Source organism: Canis aureus, chromosome 25, assembly GCF_053574225.1.
Source record: "Canis aureus isolate CA01 chromosome 25, VMU_Caureus_v.1.0, whole genome shotgun sequence".
Taxonomy (NCBI): domain Eukaryota; kingdom Metazoa; phylum Chordata; class Mammalia; order Carnivora; family Canidae; genus Canis; species Canis aureus.
This window is the reverse complement of record NC_135635.1, coordinates 11612272-11639586: the sequence shown is the minus strand read 5'-3', so window position 1 is coordinate 11639586 and position 27315 is coordinate 11612272. Positions and strand designations below refer to the sequence as shown.

Sequence of the window (27315 nt, the reverse complement as noted above, 5' to 3'; positions counted from 1 at the left end):
CAGAGTCATCAAATATTGTTGATATTCCTATCAGCTCTTCTATTCAAAGAGTCACCAAATATTGTTAAATTCTTACAGTACTTCTGAATGTTCATTGGAATATTAAGTTGCTTTTCCTGCTTTGATTTCACCTCTATGGGAAGAATTATTTTACTAATTTATGGAACTAGTGTTCCTCTTCATCATCTTCCTCCCCATTTATTCTTTTACCCACTAGTACATTGACTTGGATTTCAATTTTTGTACTGCCACCTTCAGAATTTTCCTTTCCTGGTTTCTTTCTTTCATCCTGATTTGGAGTTCATTTTCTTTAGCACATTGCAGCAAAGATGTTGAGCCCTTTTGTCCTGCTCTTAAGCAGGGAGTGTTAGTGTCAGCTTAGAAAGAATGCATGTGAGGTGAATTTGAAGTAATGGCTAAGTAGCTAAGGAATAGCATCCTGTCAGTTAAAAATATAAAGGTATGAGGAAAGAAGTGGATTTAAGAGACATTTGTATTCATAGTGTTGGCTGGAGCCATGTAAGAATAGCAAGTGAAGTTAAAAACAAGAAACACATTCACATTTAGGAAACAGTAATCAACAAGGAAGAAAGAGAAAGGTGTAGTTAGGAACATGTAGGAGGACAAAGAACTACAAAGTCATGAAAGCCCAATGGTAAAATGTTAAGCTTTATTAAATTTTTTTAAAGTAATCTATGCCCAAAGTGAGTTGTGACCCCAAGATTAAGAGTTGTATGCTCTACAGACTAAGCCAACCAGGGTCTCCTTTATTTTTAAATCATTAAAATGCTATAATAGAGGACAAGAAGAAAAACCTTTAGTTTTAATATAAACTCTGAGATGAAGAGCTTAAGCACAGTAAGGTCATTTCCATTATCTCTTGTTAGAAAATGAAAACCCCCTAGAACTTAGTGGGCAAATATAAACAATTATGAATCTGCAATTTGACCTGGGTTCAGCTGGGTGGTTTTACTGGTCTGTTGGGATATTAATTAAATAGCCCAGACCTGTTTTTTTAATAGATAGGGGGAATCTGTAGTTAAATGTGGTAATTCCTGCAGTGTCCATGAAATTTGGTATTGAAATCAATAAACACAACACCAGTGGTGTGTTGGTAAACTGCCTCTTTAGGGGAACAGCATGTGATTTGTGGCATGAGTGATTTGCCGTGGAGTGAATACTGCCGTAATGACTGACCTCAGGTTACTGATGTGGAGTCACTGAACTTGCAGTTTGGAAGAGATACGGACACGCTACTCTTGTCAATAGTTTGAGCCCTCCCCAGACTCCAGACACTCTTGGAAAATATCAGTGTTCTCATCTCTCGATCTATAAAGAATGGGAGACAAGTTACAAAATAAACACGTAATAAAACAAGATCAAGTAGATGGGTGAAGAATTTTTTGTAAAAGAAACATGAAAATAAAAGTAGGAATAAATGCCAGTGTGAAAGCTCGGAACAGTTGCTGAGATCAATAAGGATTTGGCTAAGAAATGTTCAGTAATAGATAAAAATAAATCAGATCCTCAGGAGGAACAAAAATTTTCCTGATAACACAGAGACCAGTGACCAAGGATATTGCATCTTGAATGGCATTCTTGCAGAAGTAGCATGGTAATATTTGCATATTTCTTGAAATACATTTCTTTCTAATTCAGGGAGCCAAAACAATTCTCAGGGGGAAAAATAAAGTAAAATTGGCCATTTGGGATCTAAAATAGAAGAATTTGAAGTGTTAAAGAGTTTATCTTATTAGAAAGATATCTATTAGTATATTTAGACTACTTAAGTTAATTACACCTGCATCACTAAGAGTTTGCAGGTAAGGAAGCTAACAAAATATTTACAAGATTCTAAATAAGAGACAGGGTCTAGCAAGACCATAGCTGTGGATTTGCTATGAAGAAAATCCATGTGTGGGAGAGTGTATAAAAAGAACTAGCAAGATTTAGTAATGGGCTACTTTTGTGAGCAAGTCAGAAAGACTCCTTGCAGATAGCTACTGTAAGCCTAGGGAACGGATATGATATACTGTGAAAATTTTTCCAATATTCTTGGTGATTTCTAGTGGTGATTCACTGTTCTCTCTTGATTGTGTGTGTGTGTGTGTGTGTGAGAGAGAGAGAGAGAGAGAGAGAGAGAGAGATTCTTGAGCCAATCCTTTGCCTACTTCATGGAGATTAGAGTAGATGCTTAAAGTGATGAATAAGACCTGATCCTTATCTTCAACTTTTGGTGTCTTATCATATGATCCTTTTCTCATTCCTTTCTGCTCATGCTATTCATGGTTAGCCTAATCTTAACATTTCATTGTTGTCAGACCCAATTAGCTTCTAATCTTAAAGACAGAAATTTTCTCATGTTCTGTTACTTCTCAGTGGCAGTTGCTCAGGCATCCCAATTTGAAGGCAGGGTAGAAAAGAGTTTAGGGTCACCAGCAAATGCTCAGAAGTTTCTGTTCTCATCACTTCTGCTTCTGGGTTCTTCTCTTGTCACTCCTGGGCACAGAGGTGCTGCTGTTAATTCCTCCTTGCCCACCTTTCCCTAGAGTCCATCCGTGCTGGTACCTCCTACAAACGGCAGAATGAAGGAAATCCAGAAAGAGGTGAGTTTTGAGCTAGCTTTTGATTTGGGATTGTGAAGGGGTGGGGGACTTGAATTGATAGAAGTTACAGAAATGGGAAAAGTGTATAACTGCTCCATTAGTCTTTAATTGGAACCAGAGTTTAATTGTAGTAGATACAAGGAGTAGGATTTGGAGGGTAAATGTGAGTTGGTTGTCTGGTCCGGAATAGCCACCTCAAAGGAGATTGAGATTCGTAGAACAAACAAATCATTGACAGATAAGACCTGACAACAGTAGGATCAGGGATTTCTTTTTACCCTTTCTGTGCTCTTTATGCTGCCATCTGTAGCATCCTTTTTCTTTATCCTTTGCTTCTTGCCTATCCCTGCCCTTCATGCAACAGGTATATATGAATATATGTGGATATATGACATACCACCTGCTCTACCCTTCAGTATTTCTTTGCTTCTGCGCACTGAGAAATCTGCTTAAATTAGCCCCTGGCAGCTGAAATCAGGAAAGATCCTAAGACTACACTTGATACTATATTTGACATACCTATAGTGCTGATGTGTTTGTAAGATTTTGCTAAGTAAGAGATTAACAGCTGCTTGTTCTGTGTCTAGTCGCTATGTGTCAGAATTGAGCCTATAATTATGCCTTTAATTAGCATAGTTTGCTGTGCTGATTGGTTGAGCTCCTCACCTTCTTTCAAGGAATTGCTTATCTGAATAGAATGGAGAAGTTACTGTGTCCTAAGGGTAGAAGAACAATTTATCTTTTCACCTAATTTCTGAGTACTTCTGTGTTTCTTAAAGGACTTGAACTAGGTAGACCCTGGGTATTTAGAAATAAGGTATGATACTTGCACCTCTAGGAGCTTTTGGTGCAGTGGAGTAGACTGACGCTGTCACAGTATAATGTGGAATTTGCCATGTGTAATGGAAATACAGTAGGAGTGACTACATAACATAAACCGTGTTCTTAGTCATTTGGGGATGTAGTGACGGTTAGTATCTTACTTTTGATTTTTAAGGGCTATAAGAAAAACTTTTAATGTGTGAAAAACCTTTTAATGTCACAAGTTAAAAGATTCTAGGGTTATGTCTTTTGTGAGACTGTTGGAGTTTCAGAGGTAGAATTCTGTGCCTAGAGCAGGAGTTCTCAACCTTGGTACTATTGACATTTGAGGTGGGATAATTCCTTGTGGGAGACTGCCCTGTGCATTTGTAGGGTATTTTAGCAGCATTCCTAGCCTCTGCTTAGGATGTGCCAATGGCACTCTCCCACTTGGGGCAATGAAAAAATATCTTCACACATTGCCAGATGTTCCTGGAGAGGTGAGGGGAGTGTCTGCCGAAAGACTTTGCAGGTCTGCAGGACATTGGAAAGAGCTGTTATTCACTCTGCCCTATGTGCTCAGAAGCCTTGAGCCTCTAGGCTCCTACTTAGCAATCTTGACCAGATCAGGAAGAGCTTAAGAGGCTTTTTGACTGAAGCTGGCTTTGCCTCAGTTACAAGGTTGTTTTGTCTCTGCTTTTGCCCTTGACTGCTTTCTTGGCCATAACTCACTGGCTAGCTTGACCAGTTTGTGTAAATCCAAACTTGGTGCCACCTTCTCCTTTTCTCTGTGATTATAATTTTGTCAGCTATTTTTAAGCAATTAAGAGCAGAGGATTTATGTTATATTTGACACAGATAATTAAATGAAATGTTTTCCTATCAGTAACAGCTTACAGTTATTTTTATGATTATATTTAAAACAATTTTCTGTGTTGTTGAACTGACTAATGTTTAAATCTATTTTTCCGGCTTAAGTTTATATAAAAACAGTGATATACTAGAGCACTACGTTAATGTCTGTAGTGACTGAAGATAAAGGTTAGTGACTGTTTCACACAGATTTATTTTTAAACATTTAAGAAATATTTGGGTATTCATACCAGACATTGGGTTAGCACTCTAAATTATAGTTTACTAGTTTTTATTTTTATTTTTTAAACTAAATATTTCCGGAATATCTGCTAGATTTTCTATATGCCCCTCACTTTGAGCTATCGTATCATTAGCTAGGTCTTTTTTGTGGCATTTATATAATAACTGGTTTTGAATTTTTATTGTGACATATTAAAAGTTAGATTTTAGGAACTTGGAGGAGGAAGCATTTATGATTTTAATCTTTTCCCGTTCCCGTTCTTGAGATCTTAGTGGTTCTGTGTTTGCTAACTGTCATGAATATGGCCTAGATTACCATATATGATGTCCATTGGTTCTAGGTTATTTGAAATTTTTTATGGTACCCTGCCTCTGAGAAAGAGAGAGAGGTAGATTTAGATATTAATGGATTTAATTTAATAATATAATGAAGACTTCAGTACTAAAATTTAAGTATAAGACACCCCCTCCTCATTTATTTGATTACAAAATCATTCTAATTAAAAACAAATGAGATACAAAACTGCATTTTCTATTTTGTTGTATAGGTAAGGAGAGACCTGTTCAATCTTTGAAAACATCAAGAGACACTTCACCCTCAAGTTCTTCAGCAGTACCTTCATCAAAGGTTTGTTACATCTTTAAAATCAATTTAAAGAGGAATCATAAAGTAAATGAGATGGACTGTGTGGTACAGCTGCTGTTATTCTTTACCATCAAACCTTGAGGATAATTTGCTACATTTAAAACTTAAGTCATGTGGTGCCTGGGTGACTTAGTTGGTGAAGTGTCCAACTCTTTGTTTTGGCTCAGGTCATGATCTCTTGAGTTGTGGGATTGAGCCCCAAGTAGGGGGGCAGGGTCTGTGCTCAGTGGGAAGTCTACTTGAAGATTCGCTCCCTCTCCCCCTCCCCCTACTCATGCTTGTGTTCTTTCTCTGTCTCTCTCAGATAAATAAATAAATCTTTGAAAAAAAAACTGGGGGAAAAGTTGAAGATGGCAGAGGAATAAGAGACCCGAGTTTTGCCTATTTCCAGGAATTGAGCTAGATAGCTATTAGATTATTCTGAACACCTGTAAACTCAACTGGAGTTCTAAGAAAAGAATAGCTTTTAGAAAAGCAACCACTTTCCCAGGTGCAGAGAAGTGAATCCGAGGCTATATATGGGAAGATAGACTGTGGAGGGAGGGAGTCTCCTTAAGCTGCCACCAGAAAGTGATATAGCAGCTAAGTGCAAAATCAGAACTTCTAGAAGTCTGTTCCAGTGCTGCCTGAAAGGCACTCAGGTGGTGAAACTGGGGCGTAATCCTAGTTGGAACAGTGTGGTCTCAGGATCCTCAGGGTCACAAGAAGATTGGGGTTGTCTGAGGACTCCCAGTCAGTCAGGAAAGCCAGCTTGCAATCAGGGAGCCCAGGAGTGGGCTCTAAGTGCGGGATTGCCATAAACCTCGAACAGGGCACAGTTGGTGCGACTGTTCTCTGAGCAGAGGCCCCACAGATGACAGAACCATTGAGACTCCCCTTCCTTCCCTGGGAAGAATGGTGGGGGAGCACACTGCAGGAATCTGCAGGGTTTGGGGAATTGAAATAGGGTTGCATGCCTGAGATGGAAATGCTCCGTCATAGGCTGGGTGAGCAGTGTGGACAGAGACCAGGGAGATAGGAGGGATTGACATTTTTCCCCTGAGGGTGCCTGGCCCCCTGGAATGGGTGGTGCTGTTCAGCCTGGGGCAAAGACACCTGATAATCAGGGCAACAGGTCCCTCCCCGAGAAGATCAACAAGAGCATAGGCTAAGACCAAGTTTACTGATCACACAGAAGTGTAAAACTCCAGTGCTAAGGGAAAATAGCATACAGAATTCATGTTTTTTTCACCACAATTCTTTAGTCTTTCAATTTTAATTTTGTTTTTCTTTTTTCAACCAATTTTTTATTTTATCTATATATGTATATAGACAAAAACATATATACATATACATATATATGTTATATATGTGGTTCTTCACAATTTTGGAATGTAGTTTCTTCTGTAATTTTTTCTAACAGACCAAAATACACCCAGGCTCTAGTGTATGGCTCTGTTCTCTTCACCTGTTTATATTCCTTATTTTTTTTTGTCTTTTAATTTTCATTTTTACAGTTACATTCTATTCTTTCATTGTATTTAATTTTATTTTTGTATATACATAAATTTTTCTTTCTTTACAATTTTGGGATACAGTTTCTTCTAACAAACAGACCAAAATACATCCAGGATCTAGTATATTGCTCTGTTCTCTTCACCTGATTATATTCCTTCTGCCTCTTTAAAAAAATTTTTTTTTTGTTTCAGTTCAGGTGTCTTCTGAACTGTTTACTATATATTTCTCTGGGGTGGATTTTGCCATTTTAGTGTATTATTCTCTCGTTTATGTATTCTTTTCTGAACAGAATGACAAGACAAAAAAAAACTCCCCTTATAAAAAGAGAACATGAGGCAGTACTGACTTCTAGGTACCTAATCAGTATAGACATAAATGAGATATCAGAACTAAAGTTCAGAATAACAATTATAAAGATACTACCTGGGCTTGGAAAGAGCATAGAAGGCACTAGGGAATCTCTTTCTGAAGAAACAAAAGACCTGAAGTTGAATTAAGTAGAAATCAAAAAGGCTATTAATGCTGTAATAAAAAATGAAGGCTCTAACTGCTAGGATAAAGGAGGCAAAAGAGAGACTTAGTGATATAGAAGACAAAATGTTGGAGAATAAGGAAGCTGAGAGAAAGAAAGATAAACAGCTACTGGATCACCAGGAGAGAATTTGAGAGATAAGTGATACTATACAGCAAAACATAATTGGGATCCCAGAAGAAGATGAAAGGCAGGGCACAAAAGGTATATTAGAACAAATTATAGCTGAGAACTTCCTAATCTGGGGTAGGAACCAGGCATTCAATTCCAGGAGGCCCAGAGAACTCCCCCATCAAAATCAGTAAAAATAGGTCAACATTTTGACATATAATAGTGAAACTTGCAAATCTCAAAGAGAAAATCCTAAAAGCAGCTTGGAGCAAGAGGTCCATTACCTATAAGAGTAGAAACATTAGATTGGCAGCAGACTTATCCACAGAGACCTGGAAGGCCAGAAAGGACTGACATAATATGTTCAGAGTGCTAAGTGAGAAAAACATGCAGCCGAGAATACTTTATCCAACAAGACTGTCATTAAAAATAGAAGCAATTATAAAAAGCTTCCAAAACAAACAGAAACTAAAAATAACAGACCAGAAAGGAAGAGAAGCAATATGTAGAAACAGTGACCTTACAGGTAATACAGTGGCACTAAATTCATATCTTTCAGAAGTTACTCTGAATGTAAATAGGCTAAATGCCCCAATCAAAAGACACAGGGTATCAGATTGGATTAAAAAGCAAGACCCATGAATATGCTATCTGCAAGAGACTCATTTTAGACCTAAAGACACCTCCAGTTCATAGATGAGGGGGTGGAAAACCATTTATCATGCTAATGGACATCAAAAGAAAATTGGGGTAATAATCCTTATATCAGACAAATTAGATTTTAAATCAAAGACTATAACAAGAGATGAAGAAGTACACTATGTCATATTTAGATCTTATTGTTGGATAGTCTCCTTAGCATTCTCAATATTTATTCCAACATGGAAGCGGCCAATTATATAAACACATTAATGACAAAATTGAAGAAACACATTGAAAATAATACAATAATAATAGAGGACTTAACACCTCACTCACTGCAATGGAGAGATCGTCTAAGTAGATCAACAGGGAAACAAGGGCTTTGCATGATACACTGGACCAGATGGACTTCACAGATATATTCAGAGCATTCCATCCTAAAGCAGCAGAATACACATTCTTCTTGAGTGCACGTGGAACATTCTCTAGAATAGATCATATATGGGATCACAAATCAGGTCTCAACTGGTACCAAAAGAGTTAGGATCATTCCCTGCATATATTCAGACCACAATGCTTTGAAACTTTAACTCAATCACAAAAGGAAATTTGGAAAGAACTCAAATACACAGAGGCTAAAGAGCATCCTACTGAAGAATTTATGTGCCAACTAGGAAATTAAAGGAAAATTTTAAAAATTCATGGAAACAAATGAAAGTGAAAACACAACTGTTCAAAACCTTTGGGATACAGCAAAAGTGGTCCTAAAAAGGAAATATACTATAATAAACACCTACCTCAAGAAGCAAGATGTCTCAGGACGTCTGGGTAGCTCAGTGGTTGAATGTCTGCCTTCGGCTTAGGGCATGATTCCAGAGTCCTGGGATTGACTCCCACATCAGGTTCCCCACCGAGAGCCTGCTTCTCCCTCTGCCTGTGTCTCTGCCTCTCTCATGAATAAATAAATAAAGTCTTAAAAAAAAAAAAAAAGCAAGAAGCCTCAAATATACAACCTAACCTGACACCTAAAGGAGCTGGAAAAGGAACAGCCAATAACGTCTATGCCAGCAGAAGAAGGGAAATAATAAAGATTAGAGCAGAAGTAAACGATACAGAAACAAACAAAAACAGTAGAGCAGATCAACGAAACTAAGAGCTGGTTCTTGGAAAGAATTGATGAAACTGATAAACCCCTAGCCAGACTTAACAAAAAGAAAAGGGAAAGGAGCCAAATAAATAAAACCATAAATGAGAGGAGAAATCACAAGCAATTATAAGGACGTATTATGAGTGAGTATATGCTAACAAATTAGGCAATCTGGAAGAAATGGATGCATTCCTAGAGATGTATAAATTACCAAAACTGTAACAGGAAGTAATAGAAAACCTGAACAGACCTATAACCAGCAAGGAAATTGAAGCAGTTATCAAAAATCTCCCAATAAAGAAGAGTCCAGGGCCAGATGGCTTCCCAGGAAAATTCTACCAAACATTTAAAGAAGAATTAATACCTATTCTATTGAAGCCATTTCAAAAAATAGAAAAAGAAGGAAAACTTCCAAACTTGTTCAAGATGCCAGCATTACTTTGACAAAGACTCCACCAAAAAGAAATAAAGACAAAGACTCCACCAAAAAGAAATATAAGACAGTATCTCTTACGAACATGCATGGCAAAATTTTTACCAAGATACTAGCCAATAGAATCCAACAGTACATTAAAAGGATTGTTCACTATGGCCACGTGGGATTTATTTCTGGACTGCAAAAGTGGTTCAACATCTGCAAATCAATCAATGTGATACGATACATTAATAAAAGATAGGATATGAACCATATGATACTCTCAATGGATACAGAAAAAGCACCTGACAAGGTACATCATTCTTTCTTGATTAAAACTTCACAATGTAGGGATAGAGGGAACATATCTCAATATCATAAAAGCCATATACGGAAAGCCCACAGTGAGTATCATCCTCAGTGGGGAAAATTACTGAGAGCTTATGTCTAAGGTCAGGAACACGGCGGGGATGTCCACTATCACCACTGGGCTGTTCAACATAGTATTAGAAGTCCTAGCCTTAGCAATTAGATAACAAAAATAAAAGGCATCCAAATCAGCAAGGAAGAAGTCAGACACTCACTCTTCACAGATGACATGATACTCTATGGGGAAAACCCAAACCACTGCACCCCAAAATTGCTGGAACTCATATAGGAATTCAGCAACAATGTGGCAAAATACAAAAATCAATGCACAGAAATCAGTTTGCATTCCTATACATTCACAATGAGACAGAAGAAAGAGAAATTAAAGAGTTCACCCCATTTACAATTGAGCCCCAAACCATAAGATACCTAGGAATAAATCTAACTAAAGAGGCAAATGATCTGTACTCAGAAAACTGTAGAACGCTCATGAAAGAAATTGAGGAAGACACAAAGAAATGGAAAAAGCATCCCATGCTCCTCGGTTGAAGAACAAATATTGTTAAAATATCTATGCTACCTAGAGCAGTCTATACATTCAGTGTAATCCCTATCAAAATACCATCAAATTTTTTCACAGAGCTGGAACAAATCCTAAAATTTGTATGGAACAATAAAAGTCCCCAAATAGCCAAAGGAATGTTGAAAAAGAAAACCAAAGCTGGTGGCATCATAATCCCGGACTTCAAGCTCTATTACAAAGCTATAATCATCAAGGCAGTATGATACTGGCACAAACACAGACATATGGATCAGTGGAACAGAGTAGAACCCAGAAATGGACCCTCAACTCTGTAGTTGACTAATCTTTGACAAATCAGGAAAGAATATCCAATGGAAAAAAGACTGGATAGCCAAATACAGAAGAATGAAACTGGACCATTCTCTTATACCATACACAAAAATAAACTCAAAAAGTTGACAGACCTAAATGTGAGACAAGAGTCCATCAAAATCTTAGAGGAGATCCCAGGCAGCAGCCTCTTTGACCTTGGCTACAGTGACTTCTTGGTAGACATGTCTCCAAAGGCAAGGGAAACAAAGGCAAAAATGAACCATTGGGACTTCATGAAGATAAAAAGCTTTTGCACAGCAAAGGAAACAGTTGACAAAACCAAAGACAACTGACAGAATGGGAGGAGATATTTGCAAATGTCTTATCAGATAAACAGCTAGTATCCAAAAACTATAAAGAACTTATAAACTCAACACCCAAAGAAAAAATAATCCAATCAAGAAATGGGCATAAAACATAAACAGACATTTCTCCAAAGAAGGCATATAAATAGCCAACAGACACATGAAAAAAAAATACTCTATCACTCAGCATTAGGGAAATAAAAATCAAAACCACAATGAGATGCCACCTCACACCAGTCAGAATGGTGAAAATTAACAAGTCAGGAAACGACAGATGTTGGGGTGGATGTGGAGGAAGGGGAACCCTCTTACTCTGTTGGTGGGAATGCAAACTGGTGCAGCCACTCTTGAAAACAGTATGGAGGTTCCTCCGAAAGTTGAAAATAGAGCTACTCTATGACCCAGCAGTTGAACTACTGGATATTTACCCCAAAGATAGAAATGTAGTGATCCAAGGGGCACATGCACCCCAATTTTTTAGCAGCAATATCTGCAATAGCCAAAATATGGAAATATGGAGAAAGCCCAGATGTCCATAGACAGATGAATGAATAAAGAAGATTTGGGGTGTGTGTGTGTCTGTGTGTACATACACATGCATGCATATATACATACAATGGAATATTACTCAGCCATCAAAAAGAATGAAATCTTGCCAATTGCAATGATGTAGATGGAAATAGAGGGTATTATGCTAAGCGAAATAAGTCAATCAGAGAAAAACAATGATATGATCTCCCTTATGTGGAATTAAAGAAACAAAATAGAAGATCATAAAGGAAGAGGGAAAAATTAAAGACAAAAACAGAGAGGGGGGACAAACCGTAAGAGACTCCTAATCATGGTAAACAAACTGAGAATTTCTGGAGGGAGGGGCAGTAGGGGAATGGGGTAACTGCATGATGAATGTAAAGGAGGACACATGATGTGGTGAGAACTGGATATTATATAGGACTGATGAATCACTAAATTCTACATCTGAAACTAATATATGTTAATTGACTTTAAAAAATAAAGATGGTAGTAAAAAAAAACATACAATTAACCCTTGAATAACATAGGGGTTTGGTGTACTTACCTCCCATGCAGTCAAAAATTCATATGTAAATTTTTACTCCCCCTAACGTAAGTACTGAGTGGCTTAGTCAAGTCCTGCGTCCATCCGGTCCCAGCTCAGTGGGGAAAATGCTTCTTCCTTTCCCACTGCTCCTCCCCCTGCTCCTGCTGTCTCTCACTCTCTCTCAAATAAATAAATAAGTACCTAACCTTTTTAAAAACCATAAGAAAGAAAAATACATTTATAGTAATGAACTGTAAAAAATCCGCATGTAAGTGTACCCATACAGTTGAAACCTGTTATTTGAGGGTCAAGTAGACATATAGAAGGAAAAATAAAATAAAAAACAAAACAAAAACTTGAATCTTAAGTAACCACAACTTGAAGGTAGCTACCAGAAAAATGAGCGGTTTGCTCATATAATTTTTTCCATAGGTTATGCTAAAATTGGTACTTAACTGCAGGCACTGCTCATCTTGACCATACCAAAGTGGGAATAATGAATATTCATATGGGACATATTTGATAGAGTGTGCTTTTATTTTGGGAGGGGTGGGTACTGTCATAGCGACTTAATATTTATTATGTAACTACCTCATTCTAGTTACTATATTAAGTATTTTTTTCTTACTCATTCAGAAATCCAATATGTAAGTATCTCCATTTTATAGAAAAGACTTAGAAGTTAAATAATTTTCTCATATTATTTCACTGGTAAATTCTTCCAAATATTTAAAAAGTACTAATCCAAAGCTTCTTAAATTCTTCTAAAAAAAAAAAAAAAAAAAAAAAAACAGAAAAGGGAATACTTCCAGGCTCATTTTGAGGTCAGCATTACCAGACACGAGCACTACAAGAAAAGAAAATTATATGGCAATACCTCTGATAAATATAGATATGGAAATCTTCAATAAAATATTAGCAAACCAAATTCAACAGCACATTAAAAGGATCACACACCATAATCACTTGAGATTTATGCCAGGGATGCAAGGATTGTTCAGTACCTACAGATCAGTTGGTATAATATATCGTATTCACAAAATGAAGGATAAAATATATGATTTTCTCTATAGGTGCAAAAAAAAAGTATTTGACAGAGTTTAATATCCATTCATGATAAAAAAAATAAAAAACTCCAAACAAACTGGGTATAGAGGGAATATACCTCAGCATAATAAAGGGCTGATATGACACGCCCAGCACTAACATAATACTTAGTGATAAAAAGCTGAAAGCTTTTCCTGTAAAATCAAGAACAGACAACTGGTCCACTCTTGTCACTTTTAACCAACATTGTACTGGAAGTCCTAGCAAGAACAGTTAGGCAAGACAAATAAATGAAAAGCATCCAAATTGGGAAGGGAGAAGTAAGACTTTTTTTGCTGGTGACATTGTATTATATATAGAAAACCCTAAAGAGTCCACCAAAAAGCTGTTAGAACTAATACATAAATTCAATAAAGTTATGGGATACAAAATCAATATGCAAAGGTCAGTTGTGTTTCTATACAGTAATTACTATCAAAAAGAGAAATTAAGAAAACTGTTTGATTTACAGTAGCATCAAAAAGAAAATACTTGAAATAAATATAGCCAAGGAGACAAAACACCTTTACACTTAAAACATTAATGAAAAAGGTTGAAGAAGAAAGAAGACAAATAAATGGAAGGTTTTTCTATGCTCATAGATTGGAAGAATTGTTAAATATCCATACTGCCCAAGGCAATCCGCAGATTCAGTGCAATTCTTATCCCAAAAACCAATGGCGTTTTTCACAGAACTAGAACAAATAATCCTAAAATGGGTATAGAATCATAATAGACCCCAAATTGCCAAAGCAATCTTTTTTTTTTTTCCAAAGCAATCTTAAGAACAAAGCTGGAGGCATCATGCTTCCTGATTTCAAACTATATAGTTATTAAAACAATATGGTATTGGCATAAAAACAGACACATAGATCAATGGAACAAAATAGAAATCTCAGAAATAAACCTATGCATATATGGCCAATTAATTTATAATACAGGAGCCAAGAATATACAGTGGGGAAAGGGCAGTCTTTTCAATAAATAGCATTGGGAAAACTGGGTAGCTACATACAACATAATGAAACTGGACCCCTATTTTATGCCATATATGAAAATCAATTCCAAGTGGATTAAAGAATTGAAGGTAAGAACTAAAACCATAGAACACCTAGAAGAAAACATAGGTGGTCAGTTCTCTGACATCAGTCTTGGCAATGAGTTTTGGATTCAGCAGCAAAAACAGAAATAAGTGGAATCACTCAAACTAAAAAGCTTCTGCACAGCAAAGGAAGCCATCAACAAAACAAAAAAGCAACCCTAAGGAATGGTAAAAAATATTTGCGAATCTGATAAGAGGTTAATATTTAAAATATATAAAGAACTTATGCAACTCGGTACCAAAAAAATCAGTCCAATTAAAAATTGAACAATAGAACCAAATAGACATTTTTTTCCAAAGAAGACATATGACTAACAGGTATACAAAAAGATACTCAGCATCACTAATTATCTGGGAAATGGAAATCAAAACTACAGTGAGATATCTCAACGCCTGTTAGAATGGCTGTCATCAAAAAGATGAGATCAAGTGTTAGGGTGTGGAGGAGAGGAAACCCTGGGCGCTGTTGGTAGAAATGTAAGTTGGTGCAGCCACTATGGAAAACAGTATGGGGGTCCCTCAAGAAAATGAAAATAAGACTCATGATCCAAAAATCCCACATTGGAGTATACATCCCAAGGTAATGAAAAGAAGATCTCAGGTGCTGTTCATTGCAGAATTATTTGCAGTCAAGACCTGAAAGCAATGTAAATGAAAACAGAAGATATGGTGTATATACACAATGGAGTATATTCAGCTATAAGAAAGGACATCCTGGCATTTGTGACAAAATGGATGGATCTTGAGGACATTCTACTAATAAGCCAGAGAAAGACTAAGTAGTCTATAATTTCACTTAGATGTGGAATCTAAAAAAGCTGAATTCATGGAAGCAGACTATTAGTGTGATCAGTAGGAGCTAGGGGCTAGAGGTTGAGGGAAAAGAGATGTTAGTACAAATTATCATCTATATAATGAATAAAATCTGAGGATCTAATGTACAGGTAACTGATTATAGTTAATAATACTGTATACTTAGGGCAGCCTGGGTGGCTCAGTGGTTTAGCGCCGCCTTCAGCGCAGGGCGTGATCCTGGAGACCCGGGATCAAGTTCCGCGTCGGGCTCCCTACAGGGAGCCTGCTTTTCCCTTGGGCTGTGTCTCTGCCTCTCTCTCTCTCTCTCTCTCTGTCGCTCATGAATAAATAAATAAAATATTTTAAAAAATACTGTCGCTCATGAATAAATAAATAAAAAATTTTTTAAAATGTGCTAAGAGATCTTAAGTGTTACTACCACAAAAAAGGGATGTGGTTGTAATTACTTTGTAATTTAAAAAAGTATATATATATATATATCTCCATTTTATCAAAAAGTCTCAGAATTTTCTCAAGAACACAGTACTCTCACTGTATCATTCTTTTCATTCCTGCCTTCCAGCATCCCAAATATGTTGAACAGATGATCCATGATTCTAATTCTCAAAATTTGCTATTTCCATCTACTCTCAGCAGTTAGAGATTCTCTTCACCAACCCACATTGTCTTTCTATAACTTTGTTACTTGTATTCTCTTCCTTCATTTTTTTTTTTTTTCTATTTTTGGTATACTTGGCTTTTCAGCAAGAGTAAACATCGCCTGACAGTCTATGCTGGTTGGTATTCAGGGAGCAGCTGCTTCACTGCCTCAAAGGAAAAACAAAAGAAAAAGATGTCTTTGTGACAACTTGTGTCTTTAGAGTTTTCCCAGAAGTCTGAAGATTCTAGAATGCTGGTTTTGTATGAGAAGATTGATTAGAATTTGGTCCTGCCTTACCTTGTCAAGGGTGCTTTATCCACCTGAAAGAATGGCTTGTTTTTGTTGTCAGGTAAAAATGAAGGAAGAGTAAACAGTAGTTTCTCATCTAACTCACTATGAATGCTAAACTATGATATAGGAAATATTCATTTCTTCTATAATGTAAGTTATTACATAGGACTTTGTACATGTTAAAATATATTTAGTGGGAAGCAACCATAGTGGATTTTAGCTATTTTTGACAGTAAAAGTAGATGTTTGCATTTTTGTCTTAAAATGGAATCAGACTTTAAGAGTTTTAGACCTATGATCCAAAAACGTACATCCTCTGTTCTTTGCCCAGGGTTATATGGTAGCTGTCGGACACTTTTATGTAGATTTCCTGATTTGGTGGAGAGCTTTTTCTTTTAAACATTCTAGCTGCCCTCATGTAGGAATAATTTTTTAGAGTTTGTTTCTTATTTTTTTTAAGATTTTATTTATTTATTAATGAGAGAGACACAGAGAGAGTTGGGAGACACAGGAAGAGGGAGAAGCAGGCTCCCTGCAAGGAGCCTGATGTGGGATTCAATCCCAGGATCCTGGGATCACAACCTGAGCCAAAGGCAAATGCTCAACCGCTGAGCCACCCAGGTGTCCCCAGAAGTCATTTTCAAATTAGAGTTTTTCAGGTATACAGATTTAATGAAAGACGAATGGAAGGATTCAATTGTAGAAGATTTTGCTCCATCTTTACTAGAGAGAACTTACAATGTTTGTTTTATTTTTACTCTATAACTTTTTCTTCAAAACAGATACCAAAAAAGTGGGGCATAAATTTTTTCTTTTTGATATATTCATGTGTATGTGGTTTTTTTTCTTCTTAGTCTTTAATTTTTTTTAAAGAAAGATTGTATTTATTTGACCACAGATAGTGAGGAAGGGCAGAAGGAGAGAGGGAGAGGGAGAAGCAGGCTCCCAGCTGGGAAAGGAGCCTGACATGGGGCTCGGTCCCAGGACCCTATGATCATGACCTGATCCAAAGGCAGTTGCTTAACCAACTGAGCCACCCAGGTGTGCCTGTTTGTTTAACTTTATTACTAAGTAATAATAGAGGTATCACTTCTACCTTTTTAACATTATGTGTGAGTAGGGCTTTGTAGTGACGTATTTAGGTTTCTTCAGTGGCTGTGGAAACACTCTATGTACATACATTGTTATTATCCTTTAGTAAATATTATGGATGTCCAGCCAGAAGTTTGGTGAGTTGAATAAACTGTGGAAGGAGGTCAGGGGCCTTTGTCATAAGGTCCAGCTTAGCATTTACTAGTGACTGGGCAAATCACTAGCTTTTGGGCATTTAGTTTCTTGGTTTATAAGTTGGGGTAATTAAGTCTGCCCTAACCACCTTCGTGGAATTCCATTAATTAACATACATTTTGGGTGTGCATACAGAAGCAGTTTATAAATTGTATTATGTTTTAGTGTAGAGATTTTTTAAAGATCTATTTATTTTATTTTAGAAGGAGAGAGAATCCCAAGCAGATTCTGTGCTGAGCCCCACAGGGAATTCAATCTCATGACCCTGAGAGATAACCCTAGCTAAAACCAAGAGTCAGACACTCAACCGACTGTGCCATCCAGGTGCCCCTAATGTGGAGATTTTTAATGCCACTATCATCCAGAGGAAGTGTATTTGGAATTAATGATGTTACTTTAGAGAAGACATGGAGAAAAATTACAGGTGAAAGACCTAGTTGATGAAAATATATGCTACTATAATAGAATGGAATCAGAGCTACTGTATAGGCCCAAGGAAACCCTTTTTCTAATTTTCAGCTTAGATAATTTTTTTTTTGACAGAGGGAGAGAGGCAAGGGAGGGGCAGAGTGTGGAGCCCAGTGTGGGACTCGATCTCCAAACCCTGAAATCATGACCTGAGCTGAAATCAACCATGTCAAGACATTTAACTGACTAAGCCACCCAGCTGCTCCTTGGCTTAGAATTTATGCATCTTATTCTGTAACATAGGTCTGTAAACAGTATTACAGGAATCGTGTGTTCCAGAAAAAAATTTTAATTTTCTTCATTTTTATATTGACCTCATGAACTGAATGGTCTTTTTCAAAAGTTTTACTATAACTGATATTTATATGGTAAAGAAAGGAAAACTAAAGTACCAAGCACTGTGTTAGATACTTTCAAGTAAATTTTATAAAACCATGAATACTATTAATACCTCATTTTGTAAATAAGAAAACCACGGCTTCACAGTGTCATGAATTATGCATATAAAATCATCTACCTAGCAAGTGATGAAACTGGCATTCAAACCCAGGTCTGTCTATAACTTGAAATTCCATACATTGTTTAGTATTGATTTACTGTTTTTTTTTTCCCTAAAGATTTTATTTATTTATTCATGAGAGACAGAGAGAGAGAGAAAGAGGCAGAGACACAGGCAGAGGGAGAAGCAGGCTCCATCCAGGGAGCACGACATGGGACTCGATCCCAGATCTCCAGGATCAGGCCCTGGGCTGAAGGCGCTGCTAAACCGCTGAGCCACCCGGGCTGCCCCATTGTTTAGTATTGAATATAACTGAAGAAGAAAAGCAGTAACAGTATCAAAAAGATGAATTTTAAGTATATAAATTTTGTGTAGGGGCGCCTGGGTGGCTCAGTGGTTGAGCATCTGCCTTCAGCTCAGGTCATGATCCCCGGAGTCCTGGGATCAAGTCCCACATCAGGCTCCCTGCATGGAGCCTGCTTCTCCCTCTGCCTGTGTCTCTGCCTCTCTCTCTGTGTCTCCCATGAATAAATAAATAAAATTAAAAAAAATTTTTGTGTAAAGAGTAGGATTTATATACATTATTACAAATCATGGAAATAACATATCTGACTTTTCTATTGCATTAGGAATTTACCTTGATGATATTTTGGCATTATTTATTTCATTGAATATAATTAAAGATACAACATTGAAATCAGTATGATGTCCTATATATTTCAAATGCTGTTAATATATTAGTTAATTGTCAGTGTCTTTGGTTCCTTAAGATGAATTTTTGAAGTTTTATATAAATGAAATTAGGAGTCAGATCTGATCTGTATGTCCAAAAGGAATTGCTACTTAAAGAAACTCTATGTTGAATATTTTTTAAAAAGCAAATAAAGAATGTACTTGTTATCTCTATGAAATTACATGATTTTAAGTTAAGGTAGGATACACTTTTTGATGTATTGGAAGTTTAAGTGCTTTTGAGAATTGTAATAGAACTATTCTTTTGTTTTTATTAGATGTTAGACAAACCCAGTAGGCTAACTGAAAAGGAACTTGCCGAGGCTGCAAGCAAGTGGGCCGCTGAAAAGCTAGAGAAAGCAGATGAGAGTAATTTACCTGACATTGAGTATGAGGTAAGGCATAATTTCCTCTTTATGTTTCACATGAAGAGTTTTGTCTCAATTTTAAGTTATGGGTGGGAAATACTTAGTTTGCTCTAGTACTTCAAAGTATATATGGAGAAAATAGCCTCATGGATTATTATCATTTACCATACAGAGTAATAGTATGAATATGAATGACTCAAGTTCAGTAATTGAACTATACCTGAATTTCTCCAGTAGTTTAGAAGTGAGAAAATAGGATAAATATGGAGTATAAGGAAAATGTATCACTTATCCTTCTTTTACAGGCTTTACTGTTAAAAGTATCTCTAGAAATCATGCTAAGCTGCTGGTCATAAACCAGTAAATTCAGAATAAAAATCTATTTACACCTTGGATCTTGGGCTGTATTTATATTGTATGTTATATTCTATGCAAGTTATATCATAAATTGCCCCAAAAATGAAATGATGCATGGTTATTACCTGTGACATTTGATGAGTCTTGAGTACCAAAAGATGAGAGAGCATTTTAGGGTCCATAGAATGAATTTTTGCACTAAACATTTGAAGATGAACTTTTGCACTATGCATTTTTGCACTAAACATTTGAAGATGAACTCAAACTTTTCTGTATAATCTAAAACATCTCTGGGCACCTGGGTAGCTCGGTGGTTGAGTGTCTGCCTTTGGCTCGGGTCATGATCCTGGGGTCCTGGAATCAAGTCCCACATCACCTGTCTTCAGGGAGCCTGCTTCTCCTCTGCCTATGTTTCTGCTTCTCTGTGTTTTTCATTAATAAATAAATAAAATCTTTAAAAAAAAAAAAAGTCTAAAACATCTCTAACCAGGGAGATATAAGTGCTTCATTGGCAAAATTAAGCTTTTAGATTCAGGAGTTGGCTATAAAAGAATTATTTTGGTATGATGTAAAAAAATCTGTACCAAAAAAAAAAAAAAAAAAATCTCTGTACCATGACGGATTTTGTAGATTTGAAGATTTATGGCTTTTCAATACATTTTAAGATACCTTTTATAGAAGACCTTTCGATAAAATGAGTTAAGCATTATAATTTGATACAAAACATATATACCTACATAAATCTTTACCTACATAAATCCTTTGCAAAATAACTAATGTTACACTGCTCATGGAAAGTATAAACCACTACAGACCCTATCAGTACGTACACTTAAAGCCTGTTTTAAAATGCTGATCTGTCATTTAGATATCAGTTGTTCTTAAATAGGTCAAAGTTTCCATGTTATTTTACCTATAATTTTAGGTATTTATATATATTCTTGAGTGAATATATCAACATCATCTAGCTGTCTCTTTTGGGCACCTTTTCAGCACTATTTAAAAGCATGAACAATAAAGGGATTTATAGGGTTATTTTGTTTTCTTAATAATTAGAATAGTAATTTTCATATTAATAATAGGTCTATATAGTTCAAAATCACTGTTTTGGAGAACTGTTAATTTTTCTCAGAGTACTTAAAAACTTCCAAAAATACCACTTTCTTGTTTGCTTAATACTCTTCAATTAGCAAGGCTTTTTTGAGATATATTCATCCTGCCCCCCCATCACTTTTTATACCTATTAAAAAATATATGTATCTTCACTATCAACCTTCCCCAGATTTTAAATATTTTTATTGTTTGAATAGATCTGGACTTTTAATAGTCAGTGTCATTGGGTCTAGAAAGACTTTCTTTTTAACCCCCTTATTTTTTCTCTTAAAATATGCACAGAATTTGGTAGATTTAGAATTAATAAGTAAATAATGCTAACAACCTTTAAGTGGGGTGATATGTCAGGCAGGATCTTTTGTTGGAGCAAAGGCAAGGTGAGTGAGGATAGGATTGAGATCTCTTTAATATGTTTGTTACATGGTCCACCTCTTTAATGTTGAGCAACAGTATCAGTTTCATAGCACTAAAATGTTTTTTAAGTAAGATTAATACTTTCTCATACTGTAAATAAAGCATTTGGGAAATTTTTATGATACCCTTATTCTTTTATTTAAAAACCTAATCCCACCACATCCTATTAACATTTTGCTCAGATAGTAACATTTGTTCTCAGGCAGTTACTAAGTAGTTACTCATTTCAGTGATCTATTTGAGCAATAACATTTTGACTGTGTTTCTGTAAACTCGTATCTTATTTGACAGAATAAGCTGGAAGGAAAAAGGACTTTGATGCTAGGAAAGAGATTGGCATAATACTGTGTGTGTATGTGTGTGTAACTGTAGTTGTGGAGTATTGAACTTAACAACCCTGAGATCAAGAGCTGCAGACTCTACCAACTGAGCCAGCAGGCATGCATCCCTTTATATTAATTATTTAAGTAATGGTCCATGTATTTCAGAAACATTGTGTAGATTCATTTTTATGACTAGAGGGAGATTAAATATTTAGTTTTCCTGTTTATCTTTTCCTGCTGCTGTGACTATATTTTTAAGCAATTCAGTTGGGAGATGATGCAGTTTGCAGAAATTTCAGTGAAATTGAAGATGCATTTAGTGATATGCTTAAATATTCAGGAATGTTGTAATTCAATTTGCTGTTCACTTTTATTCTTGTTACCTTTTGGGCTCTAATAGAGAATTTCTCAAAGTATTTGATAGAATAATAATTCTAGAGAGTCTTAATGATCTGAGGGGAAAAAATTCTATTAGCCTGAATGTGTTTGGGAAATGCTAGATTTAAAAGAAGTAGATTATTTTGATATTACAGCACTTTTCAGAGATTGTAATATGTTAATATGCTCATCACTGATCTGTGAAGGAAGATAAATAATAAAATTTGCATAATTTACAGACTTGACTATGAAATTTTTCACAGTGCATATTTTAGGAGTAGTATTTTAAGTTACATATTTTCAGAAAATAGTACCATACTGGCTTTCTCATAGTTTATTTAAGTTCACTAAATACTCTGTATCTACTTGTGTCAAACACTGCATTAGAGACACCATTCTAGGCTGTCTGGGAGCTTGCAGTCAAGTTTTGTAGGGACATAATTTACCATCCTCAAACAAATGGCCATTTAGCTTTTGGCTATCAGAATGAAAAGCAGATTATTTGGTGGCCGTACTTAGAACAGGTTGCTTCTTCTTATAGAAGAAAATTTTGACATTTTCTTAAGTGTGGAAATATGATTTATGTTGTTTCTACATATAAAGTGTCATTTTCTACTTCAATATCTCTGCTTACTCTTTCTCCAGTGTAGAATACCTGCCTTCCATGACCACCTTTCTAATCCATATTCATTCAGTGAAATCAGTAGTGTTGGGGATAAGACTCAAGATCTTTCTTAATTCTGCTTTTTTCCCCTTCCTATTTGAAAATTTCATGCTACTTTGTCACTGGATGAACTTATTATTGCCCTCATTAAAAATACTGTTTTTACTTGTCTTGTTATACATTGAATGCATCTCAAGCACTTGTCTTGTTTTTCCTCTACAGTACCTTAAATGATATATATCTAATTAGTTGAACTAAATTTGTTAACAAGGCCTTTTAGTATTTCAAGTTATTTTTCTCTTCTTGCTGTTTTCCAAAAACTCATATCTGCTCCGATGGTGCTTTCTGTCCTTGTCAATTTATGTTTTTGTGGGTAGCCCTGGAATTATGATGAAGCCTGAAATTCCTATTTTCAGTGTGTTTTAAACTTGAACAGTTGTTTTTTTGTTTGTTTTCTGTTTTTGTTTGATTGGTTTTTGCATTAATCATTTAAAATGGAATCTAGTGGCAGATTCTGATCTTGGGGTTTAGTCAGAACACTGGTAGTATAAGTAATCCAGCTTCTTAACATCATTCAAACCTAATTGTTATTCATCTTGTGTTAGAAACTGATACTGGGGTTTCTATCTTAAATATGTTTAACATAAAACTTACCATATTAACCATTTTTAGGTTCAGTGGTATTAAATACACTAGAATTATTGTATAGCCATCCCCACCGTTCATCCTCATAACTCTTCACCTTGTAAAACTGAAACCTATACCCATTAAATGATAACTTCCCAAAGCAATTAATCAGTTTATCCTCCCAGCCCCTGGCAACTACCATTATGTTTTCTGTCATTAAAATTTTGACTAAGTACCTCATATAAATGGAATTGTACAGTAGATGTCTTCTGTGATTGGCTCTTTCATTTAGTATAATGTTCTTGAGGGTCATCCATGTTTTAGCATCTTACAGAATATCTTTCCTTATTAAAGCTGAATAATATTCCATTGTGTGTTTGTACCACATTTTGCTTATCCTTTTATCTGTCAACAGACACTTGGATTGCTTCTACATTTTAGCTATTGTGAACAATGCTGCTATGAACATGGGTATCCAAATATCTTCAAGACCCTGCTTTCAATTCTTTTGAGTATGTATTCAGAAGTGGAATTTCTGAATCATACGGTAATTCTGTTTTCTGTTTTTTGAAGGAACTTCCATATTGTCTTTCACAGTGACTGTACCATTTTATATTCCCACCAACAATGCATAAGGGTTCCAATTTCTCCACATCCTCACCATCACTTGTAGTTCTCTGGGTTTTTGCTAGTAGTTACCCTAAGGGGTGCAAGGTGGTAGACATCTCAGTGTAGTTTTGATTTGCGTTTCCCTAATTACTGGCAATGTTGAGTATTTTTTCTTCTGCTTAATGGCCATTCTTACATCTTCTTAGAAGAAATGTGTATTTAAGTCTATTGCTCATTTTTTGCTTCATTGTTTTTTAGTTTTAGAGATTCTCTATGTATTCTATATATTGATCCCTTATCAGATTTGTGATTTGCATATATATAATTCTTTAATTTTTGCAAAAAATGACATTGGAATTTTGGTAGGGATTGACTTGGAAATGTAGTTTACTTTGGGTAGTATTGACATTTTAACAGTATTAAGTCTTTCAAGGAGTGAGCATGGGATGTCCTTCCATTTATTTATGTTTTATTTCAGCAGTGTTTTTGTAGTTATAAGTTTTTCTCATAAATTTTGGTTAATTCCTAAGTTTTATTCTTTTTGATACTGTTGTAAATGGAATTCTTTTGTAATTTCCTTTTTAAATTATTCCGTTTATCTACAGAAATGCAATTAATTTTTGTGTGTTGAGTTTATATCTTGATACTTCACTGAATTCACTTACTGTGTGTGTGTGTGTGTAATCTTTAGGGTTTTCTACATATAAGGTCATGTCTGCAAACAGATAATTTACTTACTCCTTTCAATTTGTATACCTTTCTTTTCTTCTTCTCTTGTCCTCATCCCTCCCCTCCCCTCTTCCTAATTGCTCTGAAACTCCTGGTACTGTTTTTGCATAGAAGTAGTGAAAGCAGGTGTCCTTGCCTTGTTCCTTATTTAAAAAAAATTTTTTTTAAGATTTTATTTATTTATTTATTCATGAGAGAGAGGCAGAGACACAGGCAGAGGGAGAAGCAGGCTCCCCACAAGGAGCCTGATGTGGGACTCGATCTTGGATGCCAGGATCACCCCTGAGCCACCCAGGTGTCCCAGCCTTGTTCCTAATCTTAAAGAAAAATCAGTTTTTCAGTTTTGAGTGTGACATTAGCTGTGGGTTTTTCATATATGGCTTTTATTATGTTGAGATGATTTATTTCTATCCCTAGTTTATAGTGTTTCTTCATGAAAAGGTGTTTTTTTTTTTTTTTTTTTGTCAAGTGCTTTTTCTGTATGAACTGAAATGATTGTGTAGATTTTTTTCCCTTCATTCTGTGGATGTGGATTATTACATTGATCAGTTTACCTATGTTGAACTGTCCCTTGACATTTTAGGAATATACCCCACTTGGTCATAATGTGTAATCTTTTTAATTATATTGCTGAATTCTTTTTGCTGGTGTTTTGTTGAGATTTTTTGCATCAATGTTCCTAAGGGATATTGGACTGTAGCTTTTGTTGTTGTAGTGTGTCTGGCTTTGGTATCAGGATTATCGGGATAATTACATTATCATCAGGATAATAACATCCCCATAGAATGAAATGGGGTGAAATGAAATGAAATGGGGGGATGAATGAATTCATCCCCATGAATGAAATGAAATAGGAAATGTTTCTTCCTCTTCAGTTTTTTAGGAGTTTTTTTATTTTTATTTTTATTTTATTTTTATTTTTCAAGATTTTACTTACTTAATGCGTGAGAGACATAGGGAGAGGCAGGGACACAGGCAGGGAGCTTGACATGGGACTCAATCCCGGGTCTCCAAGATCACACCCTGGGCTGAAGGCAGCCCTAAACCGCTGAGCCACCCAGGCTGCCCTTTTTAGAAGTTTTAAAAGGCTTGGTATTAGTTCTTTAAGTGTTTGGTAGAACTTACTAGTGAAACTGTCAGGTCTGTGTTTTTCTTTGTTGGGAGATTATTGATTACTGGTTCAATTTCCTTACAAGTTATCAGTCTATTTAGATTTTCTATTTCTTCTTGATTTGGTCTTGGTAGGTTTTGTGTTTCTAGGAATTTTTCCGTTTTATCTATGGTATCCTGTTTCTCAGCATGCAGTTGTTTATAGTACTCTTAATAATCCTTTTTATTTCCATAGAATTAGTAGTAATGTTCCCACTTTCATTTCTGATTTTAGTAATTTGAGTCTTCTTTTTTTTCCTTAGTCTATCTAGCTAAGGGTTTGTCAATCTTGCTGATCTTTTTGAAGGATACAATTTGATTTTTGATTTTTTTCATTTCATTTATGTCTGCTCTAATCTGTATTTCTTTCCTTCTGCGAGCCTTGGCTTTAGTTTGTTCTGATTTTTCTAGTTTCTTAAGTTGTGAAGCTTGGTTGTTGATTTGAGTTTGTACTTGTTTTTTAATATAAGTGCTTATAGCCATTAATTTCCCTTAATTAATTAATTTATTCATTCATTCATGAGAGACAGAGAGAGAGAGGGGCAGAGACACAGGCAGAGGGAGGAGAAGCAGGCTCCATGAAGGGAGCCTGATGTGGGACTTGATCCTGGGACTCCAGGATCACGCCCTGGGCCGAAGGCAGGCAGTAAACTGCTGAGCCACCCAAGGATCCCCTAATTTCCCTTTTAGCACTGCTTTGCTGCTTCTCATAAGTTTTTGTATATCGTGTTTTCATTTTCATTTGTCTCTTAAGTATTTTCTACTTTCCATGTGATTTCTTATTTGACCTGTTAGTTGTTTAAAAGTATTTTGTTAAATTCCGCAATTTTTGAATTTTCCAGTTTTACTTTTTAAATCTATTGACACTTAATATATGGCCTAACAGAGATGGTCTATTGGAAAATGTCTCAGGCACTTGAAGATGTATTCCGTTGTTATTGGATACAGTGTTCATTGTATGTCTGTTAGATTTACTTTGTATATTGTCTTTTTTAAGTCTTCTGTTTCCTTATTTAACTTTTATCTGATTTTTCTATCCATTATTGTGACAAGGATATTGAAGTCCCCAACTGTGTAATTGTTATTTCTCCTTCCCATTCTGACAGTTTTTGCTTCATATATTTTGATGTTGTGTCATTAGATCTATTGAGATTTGTAATTGTTGTATGTCTTGCTGTATTGATCCTTTTATTAATATATAATACCCATGTCTCTTATAACCTTTTTTGATTTAAAGTCTGTTTTATCTGATACTAGTATAGCCACACCTACTTTTTAGTTATTATTTGCATGGAATATCTTTCCATCCTCTTACTTTCAACATGCTTGTGTCTTTGAGTCTGAAATAAGTCTCTTGTAGACATTATATAGTTGGGTCATGTGTTTTATCCATTCTGCCAATCTCTGTCCTTTGATTAGAGGGCTTAATCCATTAACATTTAAGTAATTGCTGAGAAGAAGGGACTTCTGTCATAGGTCTATTTGTTTTTTATGTGCCCTAGATCTTTTTTTGTCCCTCATTTCCTGCATTCTTATATTCTT

At 35.7% G+C, this 27315-nt stretch overlaps 1 protein-coding gene across 25 annotated transcripts in view; it reads left to right on the top strand.

The window, feature by feature from the left end:
* The window catches only part of PPHLN1 (periphilin 1), a 149428-nt gene that overhangs the window by 71327 nt on the left and 50786 nt on the right, over nucleotides 1–27315 (top strand). For 21 of the 25 annotated variants that reach the window (XR_013363956.1, XR_013363957.1, XM_077870420.1 and 18 more), the window contains 3 exons: nucleotides 2550–2606; nucleotides 5051–5130; nucleotides 19321–19437. Coding sequence is in view for 23 of the 25 variants with exons in the window: in XM_077870420.1 (XP_077726546.1) it covers nucleotides 2550–2606; nucleotides 5051–5130; nucleotides 19321–19437 (254 nt within the window). In the remaining 2 variants the exon portion in view is untranslated. The remainder of the gene's footprint in view (nucleotides 1–2549; nucleotides 2607–5050; nucleotides 5131–19320; nucleotides 19438–27315) is intronic. The other 4 variants (XM_077870425.1, XM_077870417.1, XM_077870421.1 and 1 more) reach the window with 1 other exon arrangement.